Raw genomic sequence first — 27130 nt, forward strand, 5'->3', positions numbered from 1 at the left:
TTTCTGACACTGCCGCCAACAGAGATCTCTGGCAAATTTAGATATGGGAGTGACGTTGACAATAACTGAGGCAGAACAAACCAGTAAAGCATTAGACTCGAGGCCCAGGAGGTGCTTTCTCCCCAGCTTATTTTCACCGTACTTTAACTCTCCTCTTATCTGCCCAAAATCCATTTTGCAATAAGGCCCTTCCATTGTAGGGTCTGTGGAAACCCTTCTAGGTCTGGCAAAAATCAGGATCATTGGGAGTTACGTGCTCCACCTACTGAGAGAATGCAGAATCTATTGATCAGTATCAGCAGTTATCCAGCTATAAATGAGTAAAGTAACTAAATACTATAACAAAAATAATCCTCTCCAGGGGTACCCCGGGCGAAAATAAGCACTCACCCCAAATCCCCCCCTAACTGGCCTTCAGGCTGGGCCCCCTTAGCCCATAACAAGGTTACAGATATATAGAAACATTGGGGTAACAGTCACCCCGCTATAGTTCCAGGGGTACCCAGGGCACAAATAAGCACTCACCCCAAATCCCCCCCTAACTGGCCTTCAGGCTGGGCCCCCTTAGCCCATAACAAGGTTACAGATATATAGAAACATTGGGGTAACAGTCACCCCGCTATAGTTCCAGGGGTACCCAGGGCACAAATAAGCACTCACCCCAAATCCCCCCCTAACTGGCCTTCAGGCTGGACCCCCTTAGCCCATAACAAGGTTACAGATATATAGAAACATTGGGGTAACAGTCACCCCGCTATAGTTCCAGGGGTACCCAGGGCACAAATAAGCACTCACCCCAAATCCCCCCCTAACTGGCCTTCAGGCTGGGCCCCCTTAGCCCATAACAAGGTTACAGATATATAGAAACATTGGGGTAACAGTCACCCCGCTATAGTTCCAGGGGTACCCAGGGCACAAATAAGCTCTCACCCCAAATCCCCCCCTAACTGGCCTTCAGGCTGGGCCCCCTTAGCCCATAACAAGGTTACAGATATATAGAAACATTGGGGTAACAGTCACCCCGCTATAGTTCCAGGGGTACCCAGGGCACAAATAAGCTCTCACCCCAAATCCCCCCTAACTGGCCTTCAGGCTGGGCCCCCTTAGCCCATAACAAGGTTACAGATATATAGAAACATTGGGGTAACAGTCACCCCGCTATAGTTCCAGGGGTACCCAGGGCACAAATAAGCACTCACCCCAAATCCCCCCCTAACTGGCCTTCAGGCTGGGCCCCCTTAGCCCATAACAAGGTTACAGATATATAGAAACATTGGGGTAACAGTCACCCTGCTATAGTTCCAGGGGTACCCAGGGCACAAATAAGCACTCACCCCAAATCCCCCCCTAACTGGCCTTCAGGCTGGGCCCCCTTAGCCCATAACAAGGTTACAGATATATAGAAACATTGGGGTAACAGTCACCCTGCTATAGTTCCAGGGGTATCCAGGGAAAAGTTAATTTACCACACTATAGAACTGATATAGAACTGATGTTTGGTCTTTATATGACTGAAATACTTCTATGTAATTGGTCGGGGGGAAGAACTAGAAGCGAAGGAAAAGATGGCAACTAATTGCCACAGTGGGCAGATTTGCTCAGATATTGGTGGTGCTATTATGTTGCTATTAGTGCAATTATACTGTAATTAGGGGCAGTTGATGGGGGGGCAGTTGGCGCTGATGCTACACAAGCCGATGCCAGTCTCGCGGAGCCAGGTAGGAAGTGCACGACCGGCCCCTCACACACCTGTTCTACACAAGGGGTTAATCCCTGATTACAGGGGTGGAAGGGCTCGGATAGGGAGGCGTTGAGACAGGCTTGTCATGATAATTATAGATTTTGGATGGTTCCTAAAATTGTGGCAGGGAGAACAAGCTTAGACAGACCCAGAGCTATGGTAGGAAGGGAGAAGTTGGCAGCTGTTCCTGCTCTCCCCCCGCTCACTTTGCACACACAAGTGCATAAATACATTTCCAGCTCACACGTGTACAGGATACGCTGCACATACCAACACGGGCTGGCAAACACGCAAGCATTAATGGGGGGGCACATAATGTCGTACAGATCCCACCGCCTTCAGCAGGGCCAGAACTACTGGCAGGCAACACAGACACCCCCCTAAAGTATATGAGAAATGGCAGTGCCATATTTTGGATCTTTCTGGATAACAGGATTATGCCCAGTACATCCCACACCTGTACCTATTTGTGTCTGTAGCAATTTGTGTGCATGTAGGTGTGTTCTACTTCTTGTTGGGTAACTACTGGCCTATAGTAACCCAACCTATAGTATGTATGTATGTATATCTATATATTTATAAAGTGCTACTTATGAACCCAGCGCTGTACAGTAGAATACATTAATACAAACAGGGGGTTATTAAGATAATAATAGATAAATACAAAGTATAACAATAAATACAGATAGATACAAGATAAATACAGTTGCAACAAGTTAAGAGTCAAAGACACAAGAGGATGGAGGTCCCTGCCCTGTAGAGCTTACAATCTATATGTGAATCAGTTGTTTTCAATAGCAAAATGCTCCGTGTGTATTGGGAAGTTCTACAGAACTGAAGTTCCCCTTTAACCTGAGCGCTGCTGTGAGTATAACGTGGCCCTTGGATCTCTGTGGTGCCGCAAGTCCGGGTTTTACAGAACACCAGATGCATTTGTTCTGCGGTGGGCATGGTGCCCAGCAGGGGGCACGGGTAATTTAACGCTTGGGCACATTTGTAAGGGCACGTGTGCAAAGCCAACAAGCTTTAGTTCTACCAATACCAGGGGCACAAAGGAAAATGGCCTTTTAGCTGTACCCCGATATTGACCCTGACTGGCCCGGGACTTGATCAGATACTGATAGAAACATTCAGTTGGGTAAGGGGGTGCATTCAGCCCTGCGTTGGTCGCCCCAAACTGAACAATTAGATTGTTATGATTTGGCCAACCACTAGCCAACCGAGCTCATCTGTCAGTAAATTGCCAGTACCATTATAACCTTAGTATCTCCAGTAACGTACTGCAGCATTCATACTCATGTACACTTTTGTGGGTGCCGCTAGGTGCAAGCTTTAAGGTCCCGTAGGGGCAGAAATGAGGGGCCTGCCCGACCGATATCTGGCCTGAAATTGGGCAGATCTCGATCGGGCAGGTTAGAAAATTCAGTCGGATCGGTGACCCCATCGGCTCGTTGATAGGGTCCCCGAACCGACTGCCCCATTGCCGCCAAGATAATTCGTAATTTTGACCCCAGGGCCAAACTATCGAATTAGTTCCCCGATATCGCCCACCCGTAGGTGGGGATATTGGGTGAAGATCCTGATCCTGGCAAGATCGCCAAGCGAGTGAATCTTAACGTGTATGGAGACCTTTAGAGCACAAGGGACTCATTTACAGACCCCCCCGGATGCCAGCGCAAGAGCACTAAGGGGGGCACCTTCTGGCTCAGCTCTGAACTTGTGCAACACAAGCGGCACAAAGCAAGCCCTCCTTACCAACCTCCATAGGGCCCCTATGTGCCCCCTGCCTGCCCCTCATGAATACAGGCAGCAGTGTTGTATTTGTAGCCAAATGTAAGGTTAGAGTCATGGAGGGCTCCGCTCATTTCATGCACTTTGCTCCCTGCCCTGCGGGGGCCAAACAAGGAAAGGGAGAATACACAGGGGGGCAAGACACACTGGCATCCTGGTCACTGGCACGTGTAACATACAGGACCCACAGCACCCACTGCTAGTAACCGACACCCTGATTGGGAAAGTATTAAAAGTCATTAATGGGAATTCATACATCAGTGAAGGGACACAAGCTTACATGGGTGCATAGGAGTGTGTATTCCCTTGTGTTGGTAACTCCAGGCTGTCTCACTGTTACACTGACGTACCGCCCGGCAATAGGGGCATGAACCTCCATTACAGAACTGTATAAAGGGGGGCACATAGAGGGGGCACTGCCTAGGGCTCCATAGAGCAGTAATATTTACCTTGCAGGTAGGTGCAGTAGGGCAGGAAGGCAACACCTTGACATTAACTCAAGATGGATACAGTGAGTCAAGGAGACAACAGAAGGTCAGTGTGGAGACATTAGGGCAAGAGGGAGACAGCAGGGCAAGATGGGGACAGTAGGGCTAGATGGGGACAGTAGGGCAAGATGGGGACAGTAGGGCAAGATGGGGACAGTAGGGCAAGATGGGGACAGTAGGACAAGATGGGGACAGTAGGGCAAGATGGGGACAGTAGGGCAAGATGGGGACAGTAGGGCAAGATGGGGACAGTAGGGCAAGATGGGGACAGTAGGACAAGATGGAGACAGCAGGGCAAGATGGAGACAGTAGGGCAAGATGGGGACAGTAGGGCAAGATTGGAAATACAGGTGCATCTTCAGCTTTCTACTTTTCCTGATTCTGCCTGCAGCCCCAAATTCCTGAACTCTTGTATGCTGAGCAAATACTGGTACTGGCATCAGTTTATGGTATCTCTCTGTACAGGCTATGAGCAAACTTAGGGGGCTGTTCCTGCTGAATTGTGCTTAGTACAGGGGAATCCTTATGCTGCCATAGTTTTATGGTATCTCTCTGTACAGGCTATGAGCAAACTTAGGGGGCTGTTCCTGCTGAATTGTGCTTAGTAGAGGGGAATCCCTATGTGCCATAGTTGTATGGTATCTCTCTGTACAGGCTATGGGCAAACTTAGGGGGCTGTTCCTGCTGAATTGTGCTTAGTAGAGGGGAATCCCTATGTGCCATAGTTGTATGGTATCTCTCTGTACAGGCTATGGGCAAACTTAGGGGGCTGTTCCTGCTGAATTGTGCTTAGTAGAGGGGAATCCCTATGTGCCATAGTTTTATGGTATCTCTCTGTACAGGCTATGGGCAAACTTAGGGGGCTGTTCCTGCTGAATTGTGCTTAGTACAGGGGAATCCCTATGTGCCATAGTTTTATGGTATCTCTCTGTACAGGCTATGAGCAAACTTAGGGGGCTGTTCCTGCTGAATTGTGCTTAGTACAGGGGAATCCCTATGTGCCATAGTTTTATGGTATCTCTCTGTACAGGCTATGAGCAAACTTAGGGGGCTGTTCCTGCTGAATTGTGCTTAGTACAGGGGAATCCCTATGGGCCATAGTTTTATGGTATCTCTCTGTACAGGCTATGAGCAAACTTAGGGGGCTGTTCCTGCTGAATTGTGCTTAGTACAGGGGAATCCCTATGTGCCATAGTTTTATGGTATCTCTCTGTACAGGCTATGAGCAAACTTAGGGGGCTGTTCCTGCTGAATTGTGCTTAGTACAGGGGAATCCCTATGTGCCATAGTTTTATGGTATCTCTCTGTACAGGCTATGAGCAAACTTAGGGGGCTGTTCCTGCTGAATTGTGCTTAGTACAGGGGAATCCCTATGCTGCCATAGTTTTATGGTATCTCTCTGGCCTGTGGCTGTGCTTCTATTCTTCTCATCCTGCCTGGGACTGTAGGGGTTAAGCTGCCAGGCGGTTATTAGCCTGTATCCAGAACAAAGAGCAAGTTCAGAGGAAGTGGAACCAACTCCAGAAAATAAATTGTTTTTAATATAGCGGGAGCACTTTATCTTTGGCACGGGACTTTCCCGCATTTATTCTCCTTCTGGCTATGGGCTTTGTATAATCACTGTAACCCCTTGCTACCCAGTCCCATAGGGACCCAAACCTCAGACTGCCCAATCTCCAAACGGCATTGTAGCTGGTCTCCATATTGCGCTGCCCCCCACTGGCTGTTGAGGAACCTTTTAGTCAAAATCCACAAGTATGGTATTTTTTTTTAGTAGCCTCACAAACTAGACTGGATGTAAAATGATTTAATAATTATGTATCTGTTTAGTCAGACCCTCATTAACTTTTGCCTGGTTGCTAGGGCAAAGGATCTTGGCAACCAGACCCCAGTTAACTTCTAAGCTGTAGATGAGCAAATACCAAAAAAAACCAACCAATTGCTCTTTATTAGTGATTCAGAATTTGACTAAATCAGGCCAGAAGTCCTGCTATAAGCCAAACTTATCCAAAATAGTTGCTTTTAAACTTTCTTTTTCATTTCAGGTCTTTTTTTTTCCAGTTTATTTCAAACGAATCAAAAATAATGATTTTGTTTTAGGGAACATGGGATTAATGTAAGCAAAAAGTTCCTACATCACCATTGTGTTTCTATGTATTTGTATAGAGCAATTTGGGCTTCTGAGGGCAGTAAATGTTATTATGTGGGTGCTATTGGGTGACACTTAGTAACGTAGGTGGCACTGATCACATTACGCTGAGTCGGTGGGACTACCCCCCCCCCCCCATGGTGGCTAATATCCCTGAAGGTGGGATTACTTTCTTACAGGTGGTCTCCTGGGAAGTGCCTGCAGGACATACGCTGCAATCCTGTCAAACTGTTTCTTTAAAAAAAAATCCCAAAAATTTTTGGCCTAATTAACCGTTTAGAGGTCAGAGGCACCGAAGGGAAGTGTAGAGACGGGGATTCCTTGCCTGGATTCAGTTGCAGAGAGGATAATGGAGACAAATGCAACAATATTTTCATTCGGATTTTGGAAACCAAACTGTGTTCAGTGGATAGGGCAGATTAAAAAGAGGTTAATTTAGTACAAAGGGGATTATTAGTACAACTAGAGCTTTAAAGGGAAACTGACCTGACTTCCTACAGGCACTAAAACTGCACTGGATACTCAAGAGTGACCCCTTTTCACTTTTCTTACATATGTACTTAATGGTTTAGCTGCGTGCTGCTCCCTTGGCATAACAATTTTCTCCTGCTGCAAATAATTCAGTCCTATTTTTTTGGTAACTGCACTAAAATGAGCGCAATCACCAACCCAACACATCCCCCCGGTGCAGCCATTTGCTCAGTATCAGTTTGGGGCTCAGTGTACAGAGAGGTGGGGGTCTGTGTGTGTGCAATGGGGTTTACTTGGAAGGCTTGAACTTGATGGACTTTGGTCTTTTTTCAACTCTTTGTAACAAGGGGCAAGGGGTTTAATACCAGAGGCAAGTAGCTAAAAGTGTTCAGGTGCCCATACGCGGGCTGATTTCAGCTACTGATGTTGGTGCTTTAGACTGATTGGGCAGCTTATCTGCCCGTGTAGGGGCACCACTATCGGGCCTCCTGACCGTCATCTGGCCTGAAATTGGCCAGCTCTCCATCGGGCAGGTTTGATTTTTCTGTCAAATGAAGGACTACATTAGCTCATTGATACAGTCCCCGAACCGATGGTGCCTATGCCTGCTGCTTTAATTCGATTGTTTGGCTCTAGGGCAAAACGACAGTATTAGCCCGATATCTCCCACCTACAGGTGGGCATATCAGGAGAAGATCCACTCACTTGGCGACCTCTCCAAACAAGCGGATCATACCGTGTGTGGCCACCTTTAAAGAGAGCCCTTTGGAAGGCACAGGGGATTACTCTGGGGATACCCTAAACCCACCATGTGTATAGCTGAGTATAGCCGTAGCTACACATGGGGTCACAGGTCAGACTGTATGGCACAATGTCAGCCATGATGGGCCTGATGTTCCCCCTGCCCAAGCACTAAATCCTGCGCCGAGCAAGTGGTTTCCATACTGACTCCTACCTGTTCCATTTCTCTTCCCCGAGCCCCAGTATGTGGGTGTTTTGCTCCCCGCAGGGCAATGTTACCTGAATGTTTTCCTGCAGTCAGTTTGAAACGGAATCCTCGGTCCAGAACATGTAGTATAACTCTGGTGCCCCGAGGGTGGGGGAAAATCCCACGGCACACATATAAATCCACATCTGTGGCAAAACAGGCCTTTTCTGGAAAAGTTGTTCTAAGCAAGACTGGTAACCTGGCCCAACGAGCAGACTCAAATAGCTGGACAATGTGAGCCAATTATATAATTATTTGATGAGAATATATTGAGTACAGGTATAGGACCCGTTATCCAGAATGCTCGGGACCAAGGGTATTCCGGATAAGGGGTCTTTCCATAATTTGGATCTCCATACCTTAAGTCTACTAAAAAATCAATAAAATATTAATTAAACCCAATAGGATTATTTTGCATCCAGTAAGGGGTAATTATATCTTAGTTGGGATCAAGTACAGGTACTGTTTTATTATTACAGAGAAAAGGGAATCATTTAACCATTAAATAAACCCAATAGGGCTGTTCTGCCCCCAATAAGGGGTAATTATATCTTAGTTGGGATCAAGTACAGGTACTGTTTTATTATTACAGAGAAAAGGGAATCATTTAACCATGAAATAAACCCAATAGGGCTGTTCTGCCCCAATAAGGGGTAATTATATCTTAGTTGGGATCAAGTACAGGTACTGTTTTATTATTACAGAGAAAAGGGAATCATTTAACCATTAAATAAACCCAATAGGGCTGTTCTGCCCCAATAAGGGGTAATTATATCTTAGTTGGGATCAAATACAAAGCATGCTTTTATTTTTACAGAGAAAAGTAAAAATCTGAATTATTTGATTAAAATGGAGTCTATGGGAAACAGGCTTTCTGGATATCAGGTTTCCGGGTGGAAAACTGAGTGGTAATGGTTAGTTGCTATGGGTAACTGCACTAGTACAGTTGGCTCCTCCGTTTGTAAATGAAGAAGAGCTCTTCTTTTCATAATTGAATGAAATATCTAAAAAATAAGAGTAAATGAGAGTGAGAAGTTACACAGGATTCTAGCGGCTGATGGATACAAACACGGGCCGGAAGGTGCAGACGCAGAGAAAAATAAGGTGCTTGAGTTAACACCCTGCGGTGCCCCTGGCGTGAATTAGAGAAATTCCTTTCTAGCAATGAACCTGGCCTCAGATTTCAATCTCTCTCCAGTCACTGATTGGGTTAAAGGCGCAGCGGCTGCACCGGAGTGGGTCAAGATGGTATCTGCTTAACACTTCACTCCCCTCTCGGCTTGTCTGTCAGGAGCAGTCATCTTCAGCGGGCGCCTCGGGGATCAGGCAATTTGTTCACATTTTTGTAGAAGAAAAGGTGACAAGCAGCTAAGACAAAGAATAGAGGAGGGTGGAGGGTGAGACATAAAGGAATATTTCAGATGTTGCAGGTAGAGAGAATATGGTTCCATTGTGCAGCGCTGCTGGCTGTTGGAGCCTTGGGTAGGCTCGACTAGTGCGCTAATGTAATGGCTTCAGTACTGTGGGTCTGAAAACCAATATTCATTCCAATGTGTCTTTGGGAGGCCAATGTGTGTTACTATAGATTGTAACTGTGCCTCTTGCACCCACATAGCAGATGAGCTCTCTAGTTGATTGGGTGGGAATAGTCGCTGACCCTCTGTGGTATCTGACCAATCAGCCCACGGGTAGGTAGGACGTGGTATCTGACCAATCAGCCCACGGGTAGGTAGGACGTGGTATCTGACCAATCAGCCCACGGGTAGGTAGGACGTGGTATCTGACCAATCAGCCCACGGGTAGGTAGGACGTGGTATCTGACCAATCAGCCCACGGGTAGGTAGGACGTGGTATCTGACCAATCAGCCCACGGGTAGGTAGGACGTGGTATCTGACCAATCAGCCCACGGGTAGGTAGGACGTGGTATCTGACCAATCAGCCCACGGGTAGATAGGACGTGGTATCTGACCAATCAGCCCACGGGTAGGTAGGACGTGGTATCTGACCAATCAGCCCACGGGTAGGTAGGACGTGGTATCTGACCAATCAGCCCACGGGTAGATAGGACGTGGTATCTGACCAATCAGCCCACGGGTAGGTAGGACTAATACTGGTCATACATTGAAAGATCCTTTCATTTGGTGAGGTCCCCAGTGGGCAGATCTTTCCCCAATATGCCAAACACAAGGTGGCCGACATCAGACTGATCCAATCATTGGGCCCTAGAGCCACCTTCAACGAGCCAATGCAGCCATCGCTTCAATGAGATTTTTAAAGGGGTTGTTCACATTTGAGTTGACTTTTAGTATGCTGTAGAGAGTGATTCTGAGACCATTTGCGTTTTTTTTAATAATTTAACTTTTTCTTCAGTTTGGCATTTCAGCAGTTATCTTCTGGTTGCTAGGGTCCAAATTACCTTAGTGACCATGGAGCGGTTTAAATGAGAGACTAATACATTTATAGGAGACGATCTAAACAGAAAGTAATAAAAAGTAATAATAACATTGAAATTGTAGCCTCACAGAGCAATAGTTTTTTTTTTGGCTGCCGGGGTCAGTGACCCCCATTTGAAAGTTGGAAAGAGACTGAAGAAGAAGGCAAATAATTTAAAAACTATAACAAATAAATAATGAAGACCAATTGAAATGTTGCTTAGAACTGGCCATTCTATAACATACCCAAACAGCCCCCCCAGCCCAATAAATAGTGACTGTCTGTGGCACCTTACAGCCCCCCTGGCATTCCCAGTACCCAGAGGCACAAACAGCCCCCCCAGCCCAATAAATAGTGACTGCCTATGGCATCTTACAGCAGCCCCCCTGGCATTCCCAGTACCCAGAGGCACAAACAGCCCCCTAACTGACCAATAAATAGTGACTGTCTGTGGCACCTTACAGCCCCCCTGGCATTCCCAGTACCCAGAGGCACAAACAGCCCCCCCCCCCAGCCCAATAAATAGTGACTGTCTGTGGCACCTTACAGCCCCCTGGCATTCCCAGTACCCAGAGGCACAAACAGCCCCCCCAGCCCAATAAATAGTGACTGTCTGTGGCATCTTACAGCCCCCCTGGCATTCCCAGTACCCAGAGGCACAAACAGCCCCCCCCCCAGCCCAATAAATAGTGACTGTCTGTGGCATCTTACAGCCCCCCTGGCATTCCCAGTACCCAGAGGCACAAACAGCCCCCCCCCCCCAGCCCAATAAATAGTGACTGTCTGTGGCATCTTACAGCCCCCCTGGCATTCCCAGTACCCAGAGGCACAAACAGCCCCCCCAGCCCAATAAATAGTGACTGTCTGTGGCACCTTACAGCCCCCCTGGCATTCCCAGTACCCAGAGGCACAAACAGCCCCCCCCCAGCCCAATAAATAGTCACTGTCTGTGGCATCTTACAGCCCCCCTGGCATTCCCAGTTCCCAGAGGCACAAACAGCCCCCCCCCAGCCCAATAAATAGTGACTGTCTGTGGCACCTTACAGCCCCCCTGGCATTCCCAGTACCCAGAGGCACAAACAGCCCCCCCCCAGCCCAATAAATAGTCACTGTCTGTGGCATCTTACAGCCCCCCTGGCATTCCCAGTACCCAGAGGCACAAACAGCCCCCCAGCCCAATAAATAGTGACTGTCTGTGGCACCTTATAGCCCCCCCCCGGCATTCCAGTACCCAGAGGCACAAACAGCCCCCCAGCCCAATAAATAGTGAGTGTCTGTGGCACCTTACAGCCCCCCCCTGGCATTCCCAGTACCCAGAGGCACAAACAGCCCCCCAGCCCAATAAATAGTGACTGTCTGTGGCACCTTACAGCCCCTCTGGCATTCCCAGTACCCAGAGGCACAAACAGCCCCCCCCAGCCCAATAAATAGTGACTGTCTGTGGCACCTTACAGCCCCCCCCCTGGCATTCCCAGTACCCAGAGGCACAAACAGCCCCCCCAGCCCAATAAATAGTGAGTGTCTGTGGCACCTTACAGCCCCCCTGGCATTCCCAGTACCCAGAGGCACAAACAGCCCCCCCAGCCCAATAAATAGTGACTGTCTGTGGCACCTTACAGCCCCCCCCTGGCATTCCCAGTACCCAGAGGCACAAACAGCCCCCCAGCCCAATAAATAGTGACTGTCTGTGGCACCTTACAGCCCCCCCCCTGGCATTCCCAGTACCCAGAGGCACAAACAGCCCCCCAGCCCAATAAATAGTGACTGTCTGTGGCACCTTACAGCCCCCCTGGCATTCCCAGTACCCAGAGGCACAAACAGCCCCCCCAGCCCAATAAATAGTGAGTGTCTGTGGCACCTTACAGCCCCCCTGGCATTCCCAGTACCCAGAGGCACAAACAGCCCCCCCAGCCCAATAAATAGTGACTGTCTGTGGCACCTTACAGCCCCCCCCCTGGCATTCCCAGTACCCAGAGGCACAAACAGCCCCCCAGCCCAATAAATAGTGACTGTCTGTGGCACCTTACAGCCCCCCTGGCATTCCCAGTACCCAGAGGCACAAACAGCCCCCCCCAGCCCAATAAATAGTGACTGTCTGTGGCACCTTACAGCCCCCCTGGCATTCCCAGTACCCAGAGGCACAAACAGCCCCCCCAACCCAATAAATAGTGACTGTCTGTGGCACCTTACAGCCCCCCTGGCATTCCCAGTACCCAGAGGCACAAACAGCCCCCCCAGCCCAATAAATAGTGACTGTCTGTGGCACCTTACAGCCCCCTGGCATTCCCAGTACCCAGAGGCACAAACAGCCCCCCCCCAGCCCAATAAATAGTGACTGTCTGTGGCACCTTACAGCCCCCCCGGCATTCCCAGTACCCAGAGGCACAAACAGCCCCCCAGCCCAATAAATAGTGACTGTCTGTGGCACCTTACAGCCCCCCTGGCATTCCCAGTACCCAGAGGCACAAACAGCCCCCCCAGCCCAATAAATAGTGACTGTCTGTGGCACCTTACAGCCCCCCTGGCATTCCCAGTACCCAGAGCACAAACAGCCCCCCCCAGCCCAATAAATAGTGACTGTCTGTGGCACCTTACAGCCCCCCTGGCATTCCCAGTACCCAGAGGCACAAACAGCCCCCCCAGCCCAATAAATAGTGACTGTCTGTGGCACCTTACAGCCCCCCTGGCATTCCCAGTACCCAGAGGCACAAACAGCCCCCCCCAGCCCAATAAATAGTGACTGTCTGTGGCACCTTACAGCCCCCCTGGCATTCCCAGTACCCAGAGGCACAAACAGCCCCCCCAGCCCAATAAATAGTGACTGTCTATGGCACCTTACAGCAGCCCCTCTGGCATTTGCCACAACCCACAGATTGCCAGTCCAGCCTGCCTGCGGCAGGATGATCCCAAATTATATCTATAGTTGGGACAGTACCTGTTCTATTGCATAGGTGTGCAGCAGTACAGATAGATAGATAGATAGATAGATGAGAGAGAGATAGATAGAAACGCTCGGAAGGTAACAGAAAGCTTCCGTTTAGCTGTGAGGGTATGAGGGCAGTAACATGAGTGCATGTTGTAGGGTTCCAGCCCCGGCTCAGCTACATGGATATTTTCCAAAGGCTTTTTACTGGTGCCAAGTTTGAGCTAAAGGTACAATCTTGGCATATATTGCGCAAATAGGGAGCGGGGGGGGGGGAAGGAATGTTGCAAATCTAATATGGGGACAATGTGAGGCAATGGCACTAGTGCTTTACAGAGATTATGGATCAGTCCCTATCACAGTGGAGCTTACGCTCTATTGTACTAACACAACACACTATGGGCAACGCTTGCACAGTTTTGTAGTGTCTCTATGTATAGACTATGGGTAAACATAGGGGCTGTTTCTGCTGGACTGTACCCCATACAAGGAAATAGAGATCAGTCAGCTCTTTGATCCATGCCAGGCAAACACAGCCCTGAGGCACGGTGCTCCACATTATGATTTATTACCCATGTAACCCACGCATTCTGCATAATAAATCCCATTTATATTTTAAATTAAGTATAATATACTATGTTATCTGTACATGTTAAGAGCAAACGTGTGGCTTTGGCTGTTGGTGATCTCCTGTCAAACGCTTCACTGTCTTTTCTCTCTTTGTTTGTGGATCTGGCAGGGCAGTTGGCAGCCCCCTGGTGATGGACCCCAACAGCATCTGTAGGAAAACCAAGCGTCTGGCTGGAAAGCAGGCTGAGCTGTGCCAAACCGAGCCGGAGATCGTAAGCGAGGTGGCCAAGGGCGCCAAACTGGGAGTACGGGAATGCCAGTACCAGTTTAGGTCCAGGCGGTGGAACTGCACCAGTCATAACAAGTACTTCGGGAAGATCCTGCAGCAAGGTAACTACGGGTAGGGCTCTAGTGTGGCGCTGTGTAGGCACAGCTACAGCCAGGCTATGAGCTACAATAGATTACTTTCAAATGGGAGTGATTATGATAGCTTTGGACATTACGTTTGATCATGAGGCTGTGAGTGTCAATAGAATGCTATGGCTTCTGGTCTCACATCCACTATGGGAAGGAAGGGAATCCGGGCAGTGTAAGGCAGTGAGAGCAATAATATAGTGGGTAACAGAAATAGGAGCAAGCTCTATCCCTTTGAAAATAAGCCCCTGGAATCCTATGCAAGTGATTAGAGAGCTGGGGAGCCTCTCATTTTATGTCCCATAATAATGACACCTTTGAAAATGTATTTTAGTTAGGGATGCACCGAACCCCCGAACCCACCTAGCAGGATTCGGCCGAATCTGAACCCTAAGTAGCATATGCTGATTCAAATTCAGTTTGGCCGGGACCGCAGATCCGGCCGAAACTGAATCCTTAAAAAGGTGCTGGGATTCGGCTGAATCCTGAACCGAATCCGGGATTCGGCGCATCCCTAATTTTAGTGCTTCCACTGTTCTTTGACTTCAAACTTTTTGTGCTCAGACCCCCCCCCCAGTTGGTTGGGCTCAGTGTTGGACTGGGTCTCCTAGGGCCAACCAGAGAACCTGACACTCAGGGTCCAACTGTCCAATTAGATATGAGCAATTAGATAAAGATGTTGGCACATATAAGCCCTTGGCAGAAATAAGGAAGGGCTGACAAGAAATCCCAATGGGCCCACCAGGAGAACCTCTGGTAAGTCATTCCAACCCTGGTTGGGCCTCACCTCAACTCATAACATAGTAGTAATGGACTCTTTCCTATAGTTCAAGTGATACACAAGATACATTGGCCTTCAGGCTAGGCACTTGTAGCTTAGTAGTAGTAGTACTTACTAGTATTAGCAGAAGTAGTAGTACTTGTAGTAGCTTGTAGCTTGCCAGTACCTCCACAGTCCTTGCTTTGAGGCCTGGACCTGAGTACTCACTGTCACCCACCTCCGTTGTAAAATATAAGGATATTGGAAGTCACCTTGGAGTTCCATGTCGTTTATGAATTTCTCAGCAACTTCTAGAACATTTCTCCCTGATTGTGAGGCCCAACTTCACTCTCCTGCTGCCTGCGCTGGTACATGCCATGTTCCTAGTGTGGAATTGTCTTTTAACTTTCCCTCGAATGTCACTGTACATTTACTAAGCCGTGACTTTTTCGGGTGAATCTTTTTGTTGCCAAAAACCCATAAAAGTCACAGAAAAAAAAAGTTATGCCTTTTCCGAGATTTATTACGCGACAAAACTGCGACAATTCGAAATCCGTAAAAACTAATAATAATCTAAAACCTGTGGAGATCACATAGAAGTCAATGGCAGACGTCCCTTCCCTTTCCTAAAAGATCTTTCTTTGCTTCGAATTGTTAAAGTTTTTTATATTTTTGCTGCTGGCTTTTGTGCAACAATTTGAAAAAGTTGCCGTTTTTGTGACTATTCCCACACATGCTTTTTCAGCTCAGATTTCTGACATTCATGGAAATGAGTTTATTTGAAGTTTCAAAAGAATCAAAGTGAAAATTCCCGTTTTAGTTTCACTCAGTTGGTACGATCCGCTTTATGTTCCTGGCTTGGAATGGTCCCCCCCCTGTATGACATGGAACATTGGGTGTTCCTAACCTGGAATGGAGGGTTTGGTGTCCATGTTGTTTGTTACTGAACCCAAGAGATCTCTATCTGCACAAGTAATTACATCCTTGGTGACTTACAATACGGAAGCTTCTTGACCCGTAGCAAAGCTTCTCCTTGTGTTTGTTGTTGATTGGCTGCAGGTTATTTTTATCCAGCGGTAGCATTGGCGTTTTCTTTCTCCCCTCGGGCAGGAATACGATTATTGCTACATTTTGCATAAGTCCTCGGCTTTACTGCTTAAACTTGTTCCCCCGGTGCGGTGACAAAGTCATTAGGAATGCTCCAAACCTATGTGTGGGTTTAATAAACAATAAAGATGTGTTCTCCTCTGCTCCATTATTTACTCCTCAGCTTGGAAATGTACTTCCGTAGCAATGTCTGCCTAAAGCCGAACTACAACTCCCGCTAGCCTTTTGGTCTTTAGAGAATGCTGGGAGTTGTGTTTCATCTACAACTGGAAAGAGACAAGTTGGACATTTTTCCCTAGCTACATCCTATGCTTGTGGCCCCTCTGTCTCTAAGGTTGGCCACTTTAATGAGATCTGCTCGTTATACTTGCAATTATCATGTCGGACATTTATGGACTAAACCACTTACGTAAGATTTATGGCCGCCCCAGTTGAAAGTTCAGCTCAGCTTTTAATGACTGACTTTTGAACTCTATGGAAGGAAGGCATTTTTCGGAAGGTGCAATGCACTCTAAATGGGATACGTACCCAAGGACCACCCTGATTCCAAGCTCTTCAGTTCAAAGGTTGATCTAAATAATACTTCGAGTCCAGGACTTGCACGCTAAGTACATTGCACCTTCGAGGGCTATTAAGGCTCACAGACAAGTCAATTCTCTTGGGGGATTCATAAATATATATATATGGAAGCGTTCCTCTATTTTAATGGAACAGAAGTTATTGCACTTTATATCTACGCTTGACATTTAGAGGAGGCCCCGTTGCTGCTGCTATCTGACTTAGGCTTCTTCAGTAGCCCGAGGTGTCTCGTAATTGTGTCAGGGGGCAGCAAATACTTATAAAATAGACGAGATTCAGTGACTCCACGCAACCCAGTTAAATTAGGATTGAATGTACTTTTTTTACCACCCTAGAACACTTGTGTTGAGGTGTTCCTCAAGTCCATGGGGTGGCCTATGGCCCCATCTTTATCTTATTGGTGTAAGTTAATTGGCTGATAAATATTTCAGAAAAACTGCAACACCCCCGAAAGTGACTCTAGCCCATAGGCTCAGGTTTGGTGACCTTTCTGAAAGACTGGGTCTAGTTAGAGTGCAGTGCTGAAGGCACTGTGTTGAACTGGATCCTTATGTGGAACTGGACTGGATCTGGCTTTCTCTTTATGTGGAACTGGATTGGATCTGGCTTTCTCCTTATGTGGAACTGGGTTGGATCTGGCTTTCTCTTTATATGGAACTGGATTGGATCTGGCTTTCTCCTTATGTGGAACTGGATCCTTATGCGGAACTGGATTGGATCTGGCTTTCTCTTTATATGGAACTGGACTGGATCTGGCTTTCTCCTTATGTGGAACTGGATCCTTATGCGGAACTGGACTGGATCTGGCTTTCTCTTTATATGGAACTGGACTGGATCTGGCTTTCTCCTTATGTGGAACTGGATCCTTATGCAGAACTGGACTGGATCTGGCTTTCTCCTTATGTGGAACTGGATCCTTATGCAGAACTGGACTGGATCTGGCTTTCTCCTTATGTGGAACTGGATCCTTATGCAGAACTGGACTGGATCTGGCTTTCTCTTTATATGGAACTGGACTGGATCTGGCTTTCTCCTTATGTGGAACTGGATCCTTATGCGGAACTGGACTGGATCTGGCTTTCTCTTTATATGGAACTGGATCCTTATGTGGAACTGGGTTGGATCTGGCTTTCTCCTTATGTGGAACTGGATTGGATCTGGCTTTCTCCTTATGTGGAACTGGATCCTTATGTGGAACTGGATTGGATCTGGCTTTCTCTTTATGTGGAACTGGACTGGATCTGGCTTTCTCTTTATATGGAACTGGATCCTTATGTGGAACTGGATTGGATCTGGCTTTCTCTTTATGTGGAACTGGATTGGATCTGGCTTTCTCCTTATGTGGAACTGGGTTGGATCTGGCTTTCTTCTTATGTGGAACTGGGTTGGATCTGGCTTTCTCCTTATGTGGAACTGGTCTAGATCTGGCTCCTTCTCCTTCGTGTTGGTGGAAATTAGCTATAGCAGCAAAGTGCCACTGTAGCTGAAATGCTTAGAATATGATAGACTGAGGCCTAAGCAACATACCTCCTAATGGAGGTAAATAAATGGAGAAGTGGAATGGGAGTAACTTGGTGTGACTTGGGTGCTTCATGCCCATTCTAACCTGTCTGGTTTTGTAATACATAAATATATATATATATCATGGCTAATGGAGCCACAATTGGACCTTTTGAAACAATATGGTAATCCCATTTTTAGGTCAGGCCTCAAAATTCTTTGTTGGAGAGCTAATTACTTCAACATTGTTTGATGTAGTCAGAACGAGCAGAGGAAGGGCTGATACTGCAGCAGCAATTATATTTCCTAATAATTTTACAATTACTGAACGTTTGATAATAACGTACATGAAAAAGTTGCTTAGTTCATTATACAACTATTACATTTGGGTTAACAGCCCTTCAACGGGGATTACCCCAAATCCATGTGTTTATTTGAGCTGTATTAATACAGGCCCAGTAATAGCCTCTCTGTTTCGGCACAGGCTTCTGTCTGTTTCGCTGGAAGCCCCTTTGGGACATGGCCCTCAGATGTCTGTAGACAAATCCAGGGAAACGCAGCTGCCGAGAGGGATTTACTGATGTTTATTAAAGATCTGGAAGTTTTGTACAGTAAATTATTAGGGGAATCAATTAAAAGTTCATTAGGAGATACAGCCAGCAGCATAAACATCCATCTAGCAATCCGCAGATTAGTCATGGTCCCGTGACCAGAACATGATTAACCGGAGTCTGTAGGACAAAAGATTCTGACCCAGAAACATTGAAGAATGTTGGGTTCTATGGAGACATAAGTCGGGTTAATGAAAGATCAGCTTCTCCATAAATCCACAGATGTCCTCTTGATACTGGTACCATCCTGTTTGTAAAATATCCATCAAATCTTGCCATTGGGCACCCTCTGAAACATTGTAGGAAGAAGCCTACAGGCTTTTGGTGAGCGTTGCTATGGCACAAGCATGGAATCAAATCCAAGCAGGATGTTTTTTAATTTCTTTATTGTAGCTGCAGACCCTTTTATACATCTAATTATGGTGCGTAATGCCTCTTCTTTCTTCTCTTTAGTCCAGGACGGTATTGACAGGAACCCATGATGGATATGTGTTGGTCTATGTGGCAGCAGATAGCAGCAGCCATGTAGAACCTGATAATCTCAATTTCCTGCAAGTTTCATTTTCCTGGAAATAAATCGGGACACTGTTGGCCCCAACTTGGTCTGCCTACTGACCTCTATCTACCCAACTGCATTATCAGCCAAACCAAGTTATGTTTCTTCCCCATAGTCTGCGTTATGGCTGGCAAGCGCAGGCTTTTAGGGTTCAACAGCAAAACCAAGGCTTCTGATTTTGGAAAAATAATGGGATTGATTTGAAAGGAGGTTTCATTGGAGCAACTGAGAACACGAGCACGTGAAATCAGGTGAAGTTACAAGAGCTTATCGGCCCGTGTATGGGCACTACCGACGGGCCTGCCTGACCGACATCAACTAGGGGGCCTCAGTCTCAAGTCTTTGCTGCCTACTGTGGCATCTATCTATCTGTCTATCATCTATCTATCTATCTATCTATCATCTATCTGTCTGTCTATCTATCATCTATCTATCTGTCTATCTATCTGTCTATCTATCATCTATCTATCTATCTATCTATCATCTATCTATCTATCTGTCTATCATCTATCTATCTATCTATCATCTATCTATGATAGATGTGCTTTGGGTCCTACGGGAGAAAAGCGCTTTACAAATGTTTGTTGTTGTTGTTGTATCTATCTATCATCTATCTATCTGTCTATCATCTATATATCTATCTATCTATCTATCTATCTGTCTATCATCTATCTATCTATCATCTATCTGTCTATCATCTATCTGTCTATCTATCTGTCTATCATCTATCTATCTATCTATCTATCTATCTATCATCTATCTATCTGTCTGTCTATCATCTATCTATCTGTCTATCATCTATCTATCATATATCTATCATCTATCTATCTGTCTATCATCTATCTATCTATCTGTATATCATCTATCTATCTATCATCTATCTATCTATCTATCATCTATCTATCTGTCTATCATCTATCTATCATATATCTATCATCTATCTATCTATCTATCTACAGATATCTGACAATATCTACAGTAGGTCAGCTCCTTGCACTTGTCAAATGGTATGTTCCAGTAGATCCATAACAGGGATTATATATCTCTCTGCATCTGCTGAGGTGCTGGGAATTCCCCAGCCTAGAGGGAGAATAGTAAAGTGCAGATGGAGCGGTGTATTCTAAACATTCTGAGCTATATGGTTTGACAGAGTTGTCCAACCTCTAAATTGCAGCATGTTACATACCTGAGTGAGTGCAGAAATGCCCCTCTGTAGGCCCTTGTTGTAGAATTAAACTAAATAGGATGAGGCAGTGGAATGTGGTGTTGGCTTCTAGGGGGCTCTAAGCAGCGGGGGGGAGTAGTCTGTAGGCCCATCGGGCTACTTCTGTAGCCTCCAACTGTATTTTCTCAATATCTTTTACCCTGTTGAGATAAGGGGGTCAGAACAAACTTGGTTAAGACCAAGTCCAAAGACCTTTGTAAAAGAGATTTTGAAATCAGAGATGGGCAAAGCTGGGAGAAACTTTTCCGGTCTGTGCCATTAGGGCCAATTTCATGCTGTGGTAGCGGAGGTCATCAATTCATATTCTTATAATATATAATCTCATAATTAGAGGGACTCTATCAATTTTTAATTAATACAATATATTCTAGATCATCTAGATAAATAGAAGTCTATTTAAAGGTGGTCACACACCAGAAGATCTGCTCTTTTGGTGAAGTCGCCTTCTTTCCCCCATTAATGCCCACCTAGGTGGGAGGTATCAGGTCAATTCGATCATTTGGCCCGACAACGACAGGAATAGAAGGAATAAATCTGCGGGTGTATGGCCACCTTTAGTCTTGTCTCATCTCTTTGCATTAAGTGTGTGTCGCTCAGATACTACGGAGCGGACTAGGGCACGGGGGAACAATGCAATAGCTTCCTTTCATGGCCAAAGCTCTATATATCTGGAGATGGAGATCAGGGCAATAACATCACTCCATTTAGTTTCTCTCTGGATAAGGAACAGCCCAGGAATAGGCACTAAAGAGAATCAGAGCTCTGATATAAGGCTCTCTTGGAATCTTTTCCTGGTGGAAGCTAATGCAATTGGGTACAGGTATGGGACTCCTTATTTGGAAACCCATTATCCAGAAATCTCTGAATTATGGAAAGCCCGTCTCCCACAGACTCCATTTTAATCAAATAATATAGAATTTTAAAGCTGATTTCCTTTTTCTCTGTAATAATAAAACAGTACCTGTACTTGATCCCAACTAAGATATCATTACCCCTTATTGGGGGCAGAACAGCCCTATTGGGTTTATTTAATGGTTAAATGATTCCCTTTTCTCTGTAATAATAAAACAGTACCTGTACTTGATCCCAACTAAGATATAATTACCCCTTATTGGGGGCAGAACAGCCCTATTGGGTTTATTTAATGGTTAAATGATTCCCTTTTCTCTGTAATAATAAAACAGTACCTGTACTTGATCCCAACTAAGATATAATTACCCCTTATTGGGGCAGAACAGCCCTATTGGGTTTATTTAATGGTTAAATGATTCCCTTTTCTCTGTAATAATAAAACAGTACCTGTACTTGATCCCAACTAAGATATAATTACCCCTTATTGGGGGCAGAACAGACCTATTGGGTTTATTTAATGGTTAAATGATTCCCTTTTCTCTGTAATAATAAAACAGTACCTGTACTTGATCCCAACTAAGATATAATTACCCCTTATTGGGGCAGAACAGCCCTATTGGGTTTATTTAATGGTTAAATGATTCCCTTTTCTCTGTAATAATAAAACAGTACCTGTACTTGATCCCAACTAAGATATAATTACCCCTTATTGGGGGCAGAACAGCCCTATTGGGTTCAATTAATGTTTTACTAATTTTTTAGTTGACTTAAGGTATGGAGATCCACATTACGGAAAGATCCCTTATCCGGAATACCCTTGGTCCCAAGCATTCTGGATAATGATTCCTATACCTGTATTTCCTTCTTCCCAATTAGACACTTATTGTAGCTGGTATATACTTCCTTCTGTTTAGACTCAATCAGACTCTTAAGGTCACTGGGCAGATTGGTGGGAACAGACATTGTGGCGCATAATCTGTAACTTGTTCAATAACTTCATGTGGGTCATTTATCCATAGATGGAAATCCCCCTTGGAGAAGTGTAGAATTTGAAGAATGGCTTTGTGGCCCATAAATTGTTGCGGAACTGCCCTTTGTGCCCATACGCCGCTACAAACCCCTATAACTATAACATGTAATCGTTGTTGTGTGAGTGCAGAAATCGCTCCCAGCCCATCGCGGCCTCCGCCTGTCACAGCAGTAACAATATTTCATATATTTTCAGCACCTCACACAGATGTTTTTTTGGCAAATGCAATGTTTGATTTGGATGACAAAATGAAGGTAAATTATATCAATGGAAAATATTTCTTCTGCCTCAGCAGAACAACTTAGTGAGATGAGTGTTGATGTCCCACCCTGACGGGCGCGCACCGAGGGTGTTACCTGCTCCTTCCCGACGTATGGGCACGCCTATGGGCCAGAATGGGGCAAAATCCTCATGTAAAATGCGGAAAAACATACTTAGGGATTAAAAAAAAGGCAAAATCTGGGAATACTTAAAGGAAAACTAAACCCCAAAACAATGTAGGTCTTTATAAAAATATATTACATCATCTAAATAGACCATTTTCATAAAAATATACTTATATAGGAATATGTGCCATTGGGTAATCCTAAATACAAAACTGCCATTTTAAGATATAAGGGCCGCCCCCTGGGATCATAGGAGTCACAGTGCACACAAACAAACCAAGGCACACATACATGCTAGGCCCCATCAGCCAATGAATGGGCAGAGTTCTGCCTTTTGCTCCCACACTACTTCCTGTTACAGTTAGAGCTGCATCACTTCCTGTCAGCTGATCTCTGAAGGAGCCCAGCACAAAATGGCGGCTCAAGGGAAAGGATGTAAAAGGGCAATATTTACTGATATATATATTCCAGTTTGGCGAGATTTTTTAATAGGCCACTTAACATAATATAAACTGTCTGTTGGTTACGTATTCATTCTGGGGGTGTAGTTTACCTTTAAAAAGGGGTACAAAGTTGGGGTTGGACTTTATTTCTTCTAAAGGCCTTTTAGACTTGTACAGCAATTATTCATAAAGAGTCGAGTGGTCCTAGGGCAAAAAAATCCCATCCATTTAATGACAACTTGACTAAAAACAAATGTAATGTTCTTCCATTTTGCTCCGGAGACTAATGGGACGGCCCAGTTGATGTCCCAACCAATCACTTATCTTATTGTGACAAGATGGCAACCGGCTGACTAATCGCCCTGTACTGGCCGGGTCTCTGAGTCTGTATGATTGGCTTATTCGAGCACATTTTGGGAAACTCCCCGCCATGATATAAATGCTTTGTTTGATCCCCCGGCCCATCCACACTACAGGCGGAAAGGTTTAGTAGTAGTTTTCAGTTTCCACTTGCTTGCCGAAGGGCAATAAACATATGAAAGGGGGCTTTACCAAAACAATCTTATTTAGTTCCCCTTTAACCTCTTCAATGTCAGCACTGAAATATAAATACATGCAGAGGGCAACATGGAGAGAAAGACAGCATTTTTCATTACTGAGAAATCAATCACCATTTCAACGGGGGCTGATTGTTTTTAGTAAATGTGGGTTGCCCTGTCACTGAGGCAGGTTGGGAATGTGAGGGGTACATTGCCCTTCCATAGGCTTGTCATTCCCCCATGCAACACTTTATCTTTCTCAGAGACTGCAGAGTTTGATGGACATCTAAAGTGAGGCCCTAAAGTGCGCACGTTGTGAAAGGAATGTCTCTGACGCCTTTCTGGATGTCTGATTTGTGAGTTATATCTTTGCCTTAGGGCCCCTGCTGAAGGATCTGTGCTGGGCTGCAATCCTGTCAGTGGCTGTTTTGGTGAAGAAAAAATATTTCTGTGTGCCTGAAATTGCCCAGATATCCATCGGGCAGGTTAAAAAATTTAGTCGGATTGGAGACCACATCGGCTCGTTGATGCAGTCCCCAAACCGACTGCAGCCATTACCGTAGTTATAATTCAATCGTTTGGCCCCAGGGCCAAGCGACCGAATTAGCCCGATATCGCCCACCCGTAGGTGGGGATATCGGGAGAAGATCCAATCGCTTGGCGACATCACCAGGAGAGCGGATCTTAACGTGTATGGGGACCTTTATTCCTGCTGGTATGGGGTCAGTTTGAGTCTTTTTCCTTCTATGGTATAGTAGGGAGAGATGGTGCCTATAGTAGCAGTGGGGGGATAATAGCCTCTGGGAAGGGACTGTGGCTGTGGGATAGCAGGTATAGTAGGGAGAGATGGTGCCTATAGTAGCAGTGGGGGGATAATAGCCTCTGGGAAGGGACTGGGGCTGTGGGATAGCAGGTATAGTAGGGAGAGATGGTGCCTATAGTAGCAGTGGGGGGATAATAGCCTCTGGGAAGGGACTGGGGCTATGGGATAGCAGGTATAGTAGGGAGAGATGGTACCTATAGTAGCAGTGGGGGGATAATAGCCTCTGGGAAGGGACTGGGGCTGTGGGATAGCAGGTATAGTAGGGAGAGATGGTGCCTATAGTAGCTGTGGGGGGATAATAGCCTCTGGGAAGGGACTGGGGCTGTGGGATAGCAGGTATAGTAGGGAGAGATGGTGCCTATAGTAGCTGTGGGGGGATAATAGCCTCTGGGAAGGGACTGGGGCTGTGGGATAGCAGGTATAGTAGGGAGAGATGGTGCCTATAGTAGCAGTGGGGGGATAATAGCCTCTGGGAAGGGGCTGGGGCTGTGGGATAGCAGGTATAGTAGGGAGAGATGGTGCCTATAGTAGCAGTGGGGGGATAATAGCCTCTGGGAAGGGATGGGGCTGTGGGATAGCAGGTATAGTAGGGAGAGATGGTGCCTATAGTAGCAGTGGGATAATAGCCTCTGGGAAGGGACTGGGGCTGTGGGATAGCAGGTATAGTAGGGAGAGATGGTGCCTATAGTAGCAGTGGGGGGATAATAGCCTCTGGGAAGGGACTGGGGCTGTGGGATAGCAGGTATAGTAGGGAGAGATGGTGCCTATAGTAGCAGTGGGGGGATAATAGCCTCTGGGAAGGGACTGGGGCTGTGGGATAGCAGGTATAGTAGGGAGAGATGGTGCCTATAGTAGCAGTGGGGGGATAATAGCCTCTGGGAAGGGACTGGGGCTGTGGGATAGCAGGTATAGTAGGGAGAGATGATGCCTATAGTAGCAGCTGGGGGATAATAGCTTTTATTTCCAGAAATAGCATTAGGCCACCCTGTGTATGGTCAGTCATAGAGCATCCTTACATTCACCTTGTTGATATTATGTACTTGTAATTCAAATTCCCATACTTGTTATAAAGGTAGAAAGGTGCCCTTCATCACCAACTTCACCAGAAATGAACTCTGTGACTTTACTTCCATTACAGGACAGAACCCCTTCCAAGTCTGATACTGAAACCTCCTTTCCTCCACTCATAGCAGCATTCCTGTAGACAGTCCCCGGCACACAACAGTAGGTTCCTACAGGTTAGTTCACTCGGAGGCTCATACATGCCCCCTTTTCCCACAGATATCCGAGAGACGGCGTTTGTATACGCAATCACGGCGGCGGGAGTGATCCACGCGGTGACGCAGGCCTGTAGTATGGGGGAGCTGCTGCAGTGCGGCTGTGAGGTGACGCGGAACTGGGGGCCCCCTCCTCCCCTCGCCATTGGTCCGGGAGCAGATGGTTCTGCCTGGGAATGGGGGGGCTGCGGAGATGATGTGGAATACGGATATGAGAAGTCTCGACAGTTCATGGATGCCAAGAGGAAGAAAGGAAAGAGCGATATACGGACGTTAATTGATCTCCATAACAACGAGGCTGGAAGGCTGGTAAGGATGGAATAGTGGGATGGAATATACCCATTTATGTACAGTACATGGATAGAGCTGGGTGGGCAGAACACTCCTCTGTATATTTCTGTTTCTAGACATGGTTGGGAGCCGCCATGTTTCCCTTAGACCAGGGGTGGGCAAACTTTTTGGCTCAGGGGTCACATTTACTTACAGTCAGGCCGGGCCAGCGTTACGCCCAGAGCTGCCATCAGAAATCACGGGGCCTCTCAGCTCCCCCCCCCCCAGCATCCTCCAGCTCCCTCCCCAGCATCCTCCCCAACATCAACCAGCTCCCCCCCCCCCCAGCATCCTCCAGCTCCACTCCCCAGCATCCTCCCCAACATCAACCAGCTCCCCCCCAGCATCCTCCAGCTCCACTCCCCAGCATCCTCCCCAACATCAACCAGCTCCCGCCCAGCATCCACCAGCTCCACTCCCCAACATCAACCAGCTCCTCCCAGCATCCTCCAGCTCCACCCCCAGCATTCTCCAGCTCCATTCCCCAGCTCCCTGCCCAGCATCCTCCAGCTCAATTCCCCAGCACCCTCCCCAGCATCCTCCAGCTCCATTCCCCCTCTCCCCCCAGCATCCTCCATCTCCCCCCCCCCAGCGACCAGTGGCTCCCTCCATCCTCTGGTTGCTTCTATCTCCCGGCTCCCCGCTGCATCCTTTTATATGGTTGGCGCAACCAATCAGGGCCCGTAATTATTTTAAGGGCACCGGAGTCGGCGGGCCGGATTTAAAAGGCCAGTGGGCCAGATGTGGCCCGTGGGCCGTAGTTTGCCCACCCCTGCCTTAGACCATAAATAACAACTATAAATATAACATTATAGTAAAATAAAATGAAGGTTAAGTCCAGAAAAATGAATATATTTTCTCTTCTCACTGTTACCACATTATTGCTTCCTCTCCCATAATACAGGTATGGGATCTGTTATACAGAATGCTTGGGTTAAGGCTTGTCAGATAAGGGGAAGCACTATGTCTTAGGGCTCTGGCACACGGGGGATTAGTCGCCTGCGACAAATCTCCCTTGTCACGGGCTAATCTCCCCGAACTACCATCCCACCGGCGAACATGTAAGTCACCGGTGGGATGGCACACACTGAGCAGGTGATTTTGGCAAATCGCCGAAGTTGCCTTGCGAGGCATTTTCGATGA

At 46.7% G+C, this 27130-nt stretch overlaps 1 protein-coding gene across 2 annotated transcripts in view; it reads left to right on the top strand.

Annotated features, from left to right (window-relative positions):
- Positions 1–27130, top strand: part of wnt6 (Wnt family member 6) — a 53174-nt gene that overhangs the window by 21642 nt on the left and 4402 nt on the right. The window contains exons 2-3 of one of the 2 annotated variants that reach the window (XM_031893608.1): positions 13730–13945; positions 25662–25966. In XM_031893608.1, the coding sequence (XP_031749468.1) occupies positions 13747–13945; positions 25662–25966 (504 nt within the window). In that variant the 5' untranslated portion in view covers positions 13730–13746. Of the gene's footprint in view, positions 1–13724; positions 13946–25661; positions 25967–27130 lie in introns of both variants that reach the window. The other variant, XM_031893609.1, reaches the window with a different exon arrangement.

Source organism: Xenopus tropicalis, chromosome 9 (genome assembly GCF_000004195.4).
Source record: "Xenopus tropicalis strain Nigerian chromosome 9, UCB_Xtro_10.0, whole genome shotgun sequence".
Classification (NCBI taxonomy): Eukaryota; Metazoa; Chordata; class Amphibia; order Anura; family Pipidae; genus Xenopus; species Xenopus tropicalis.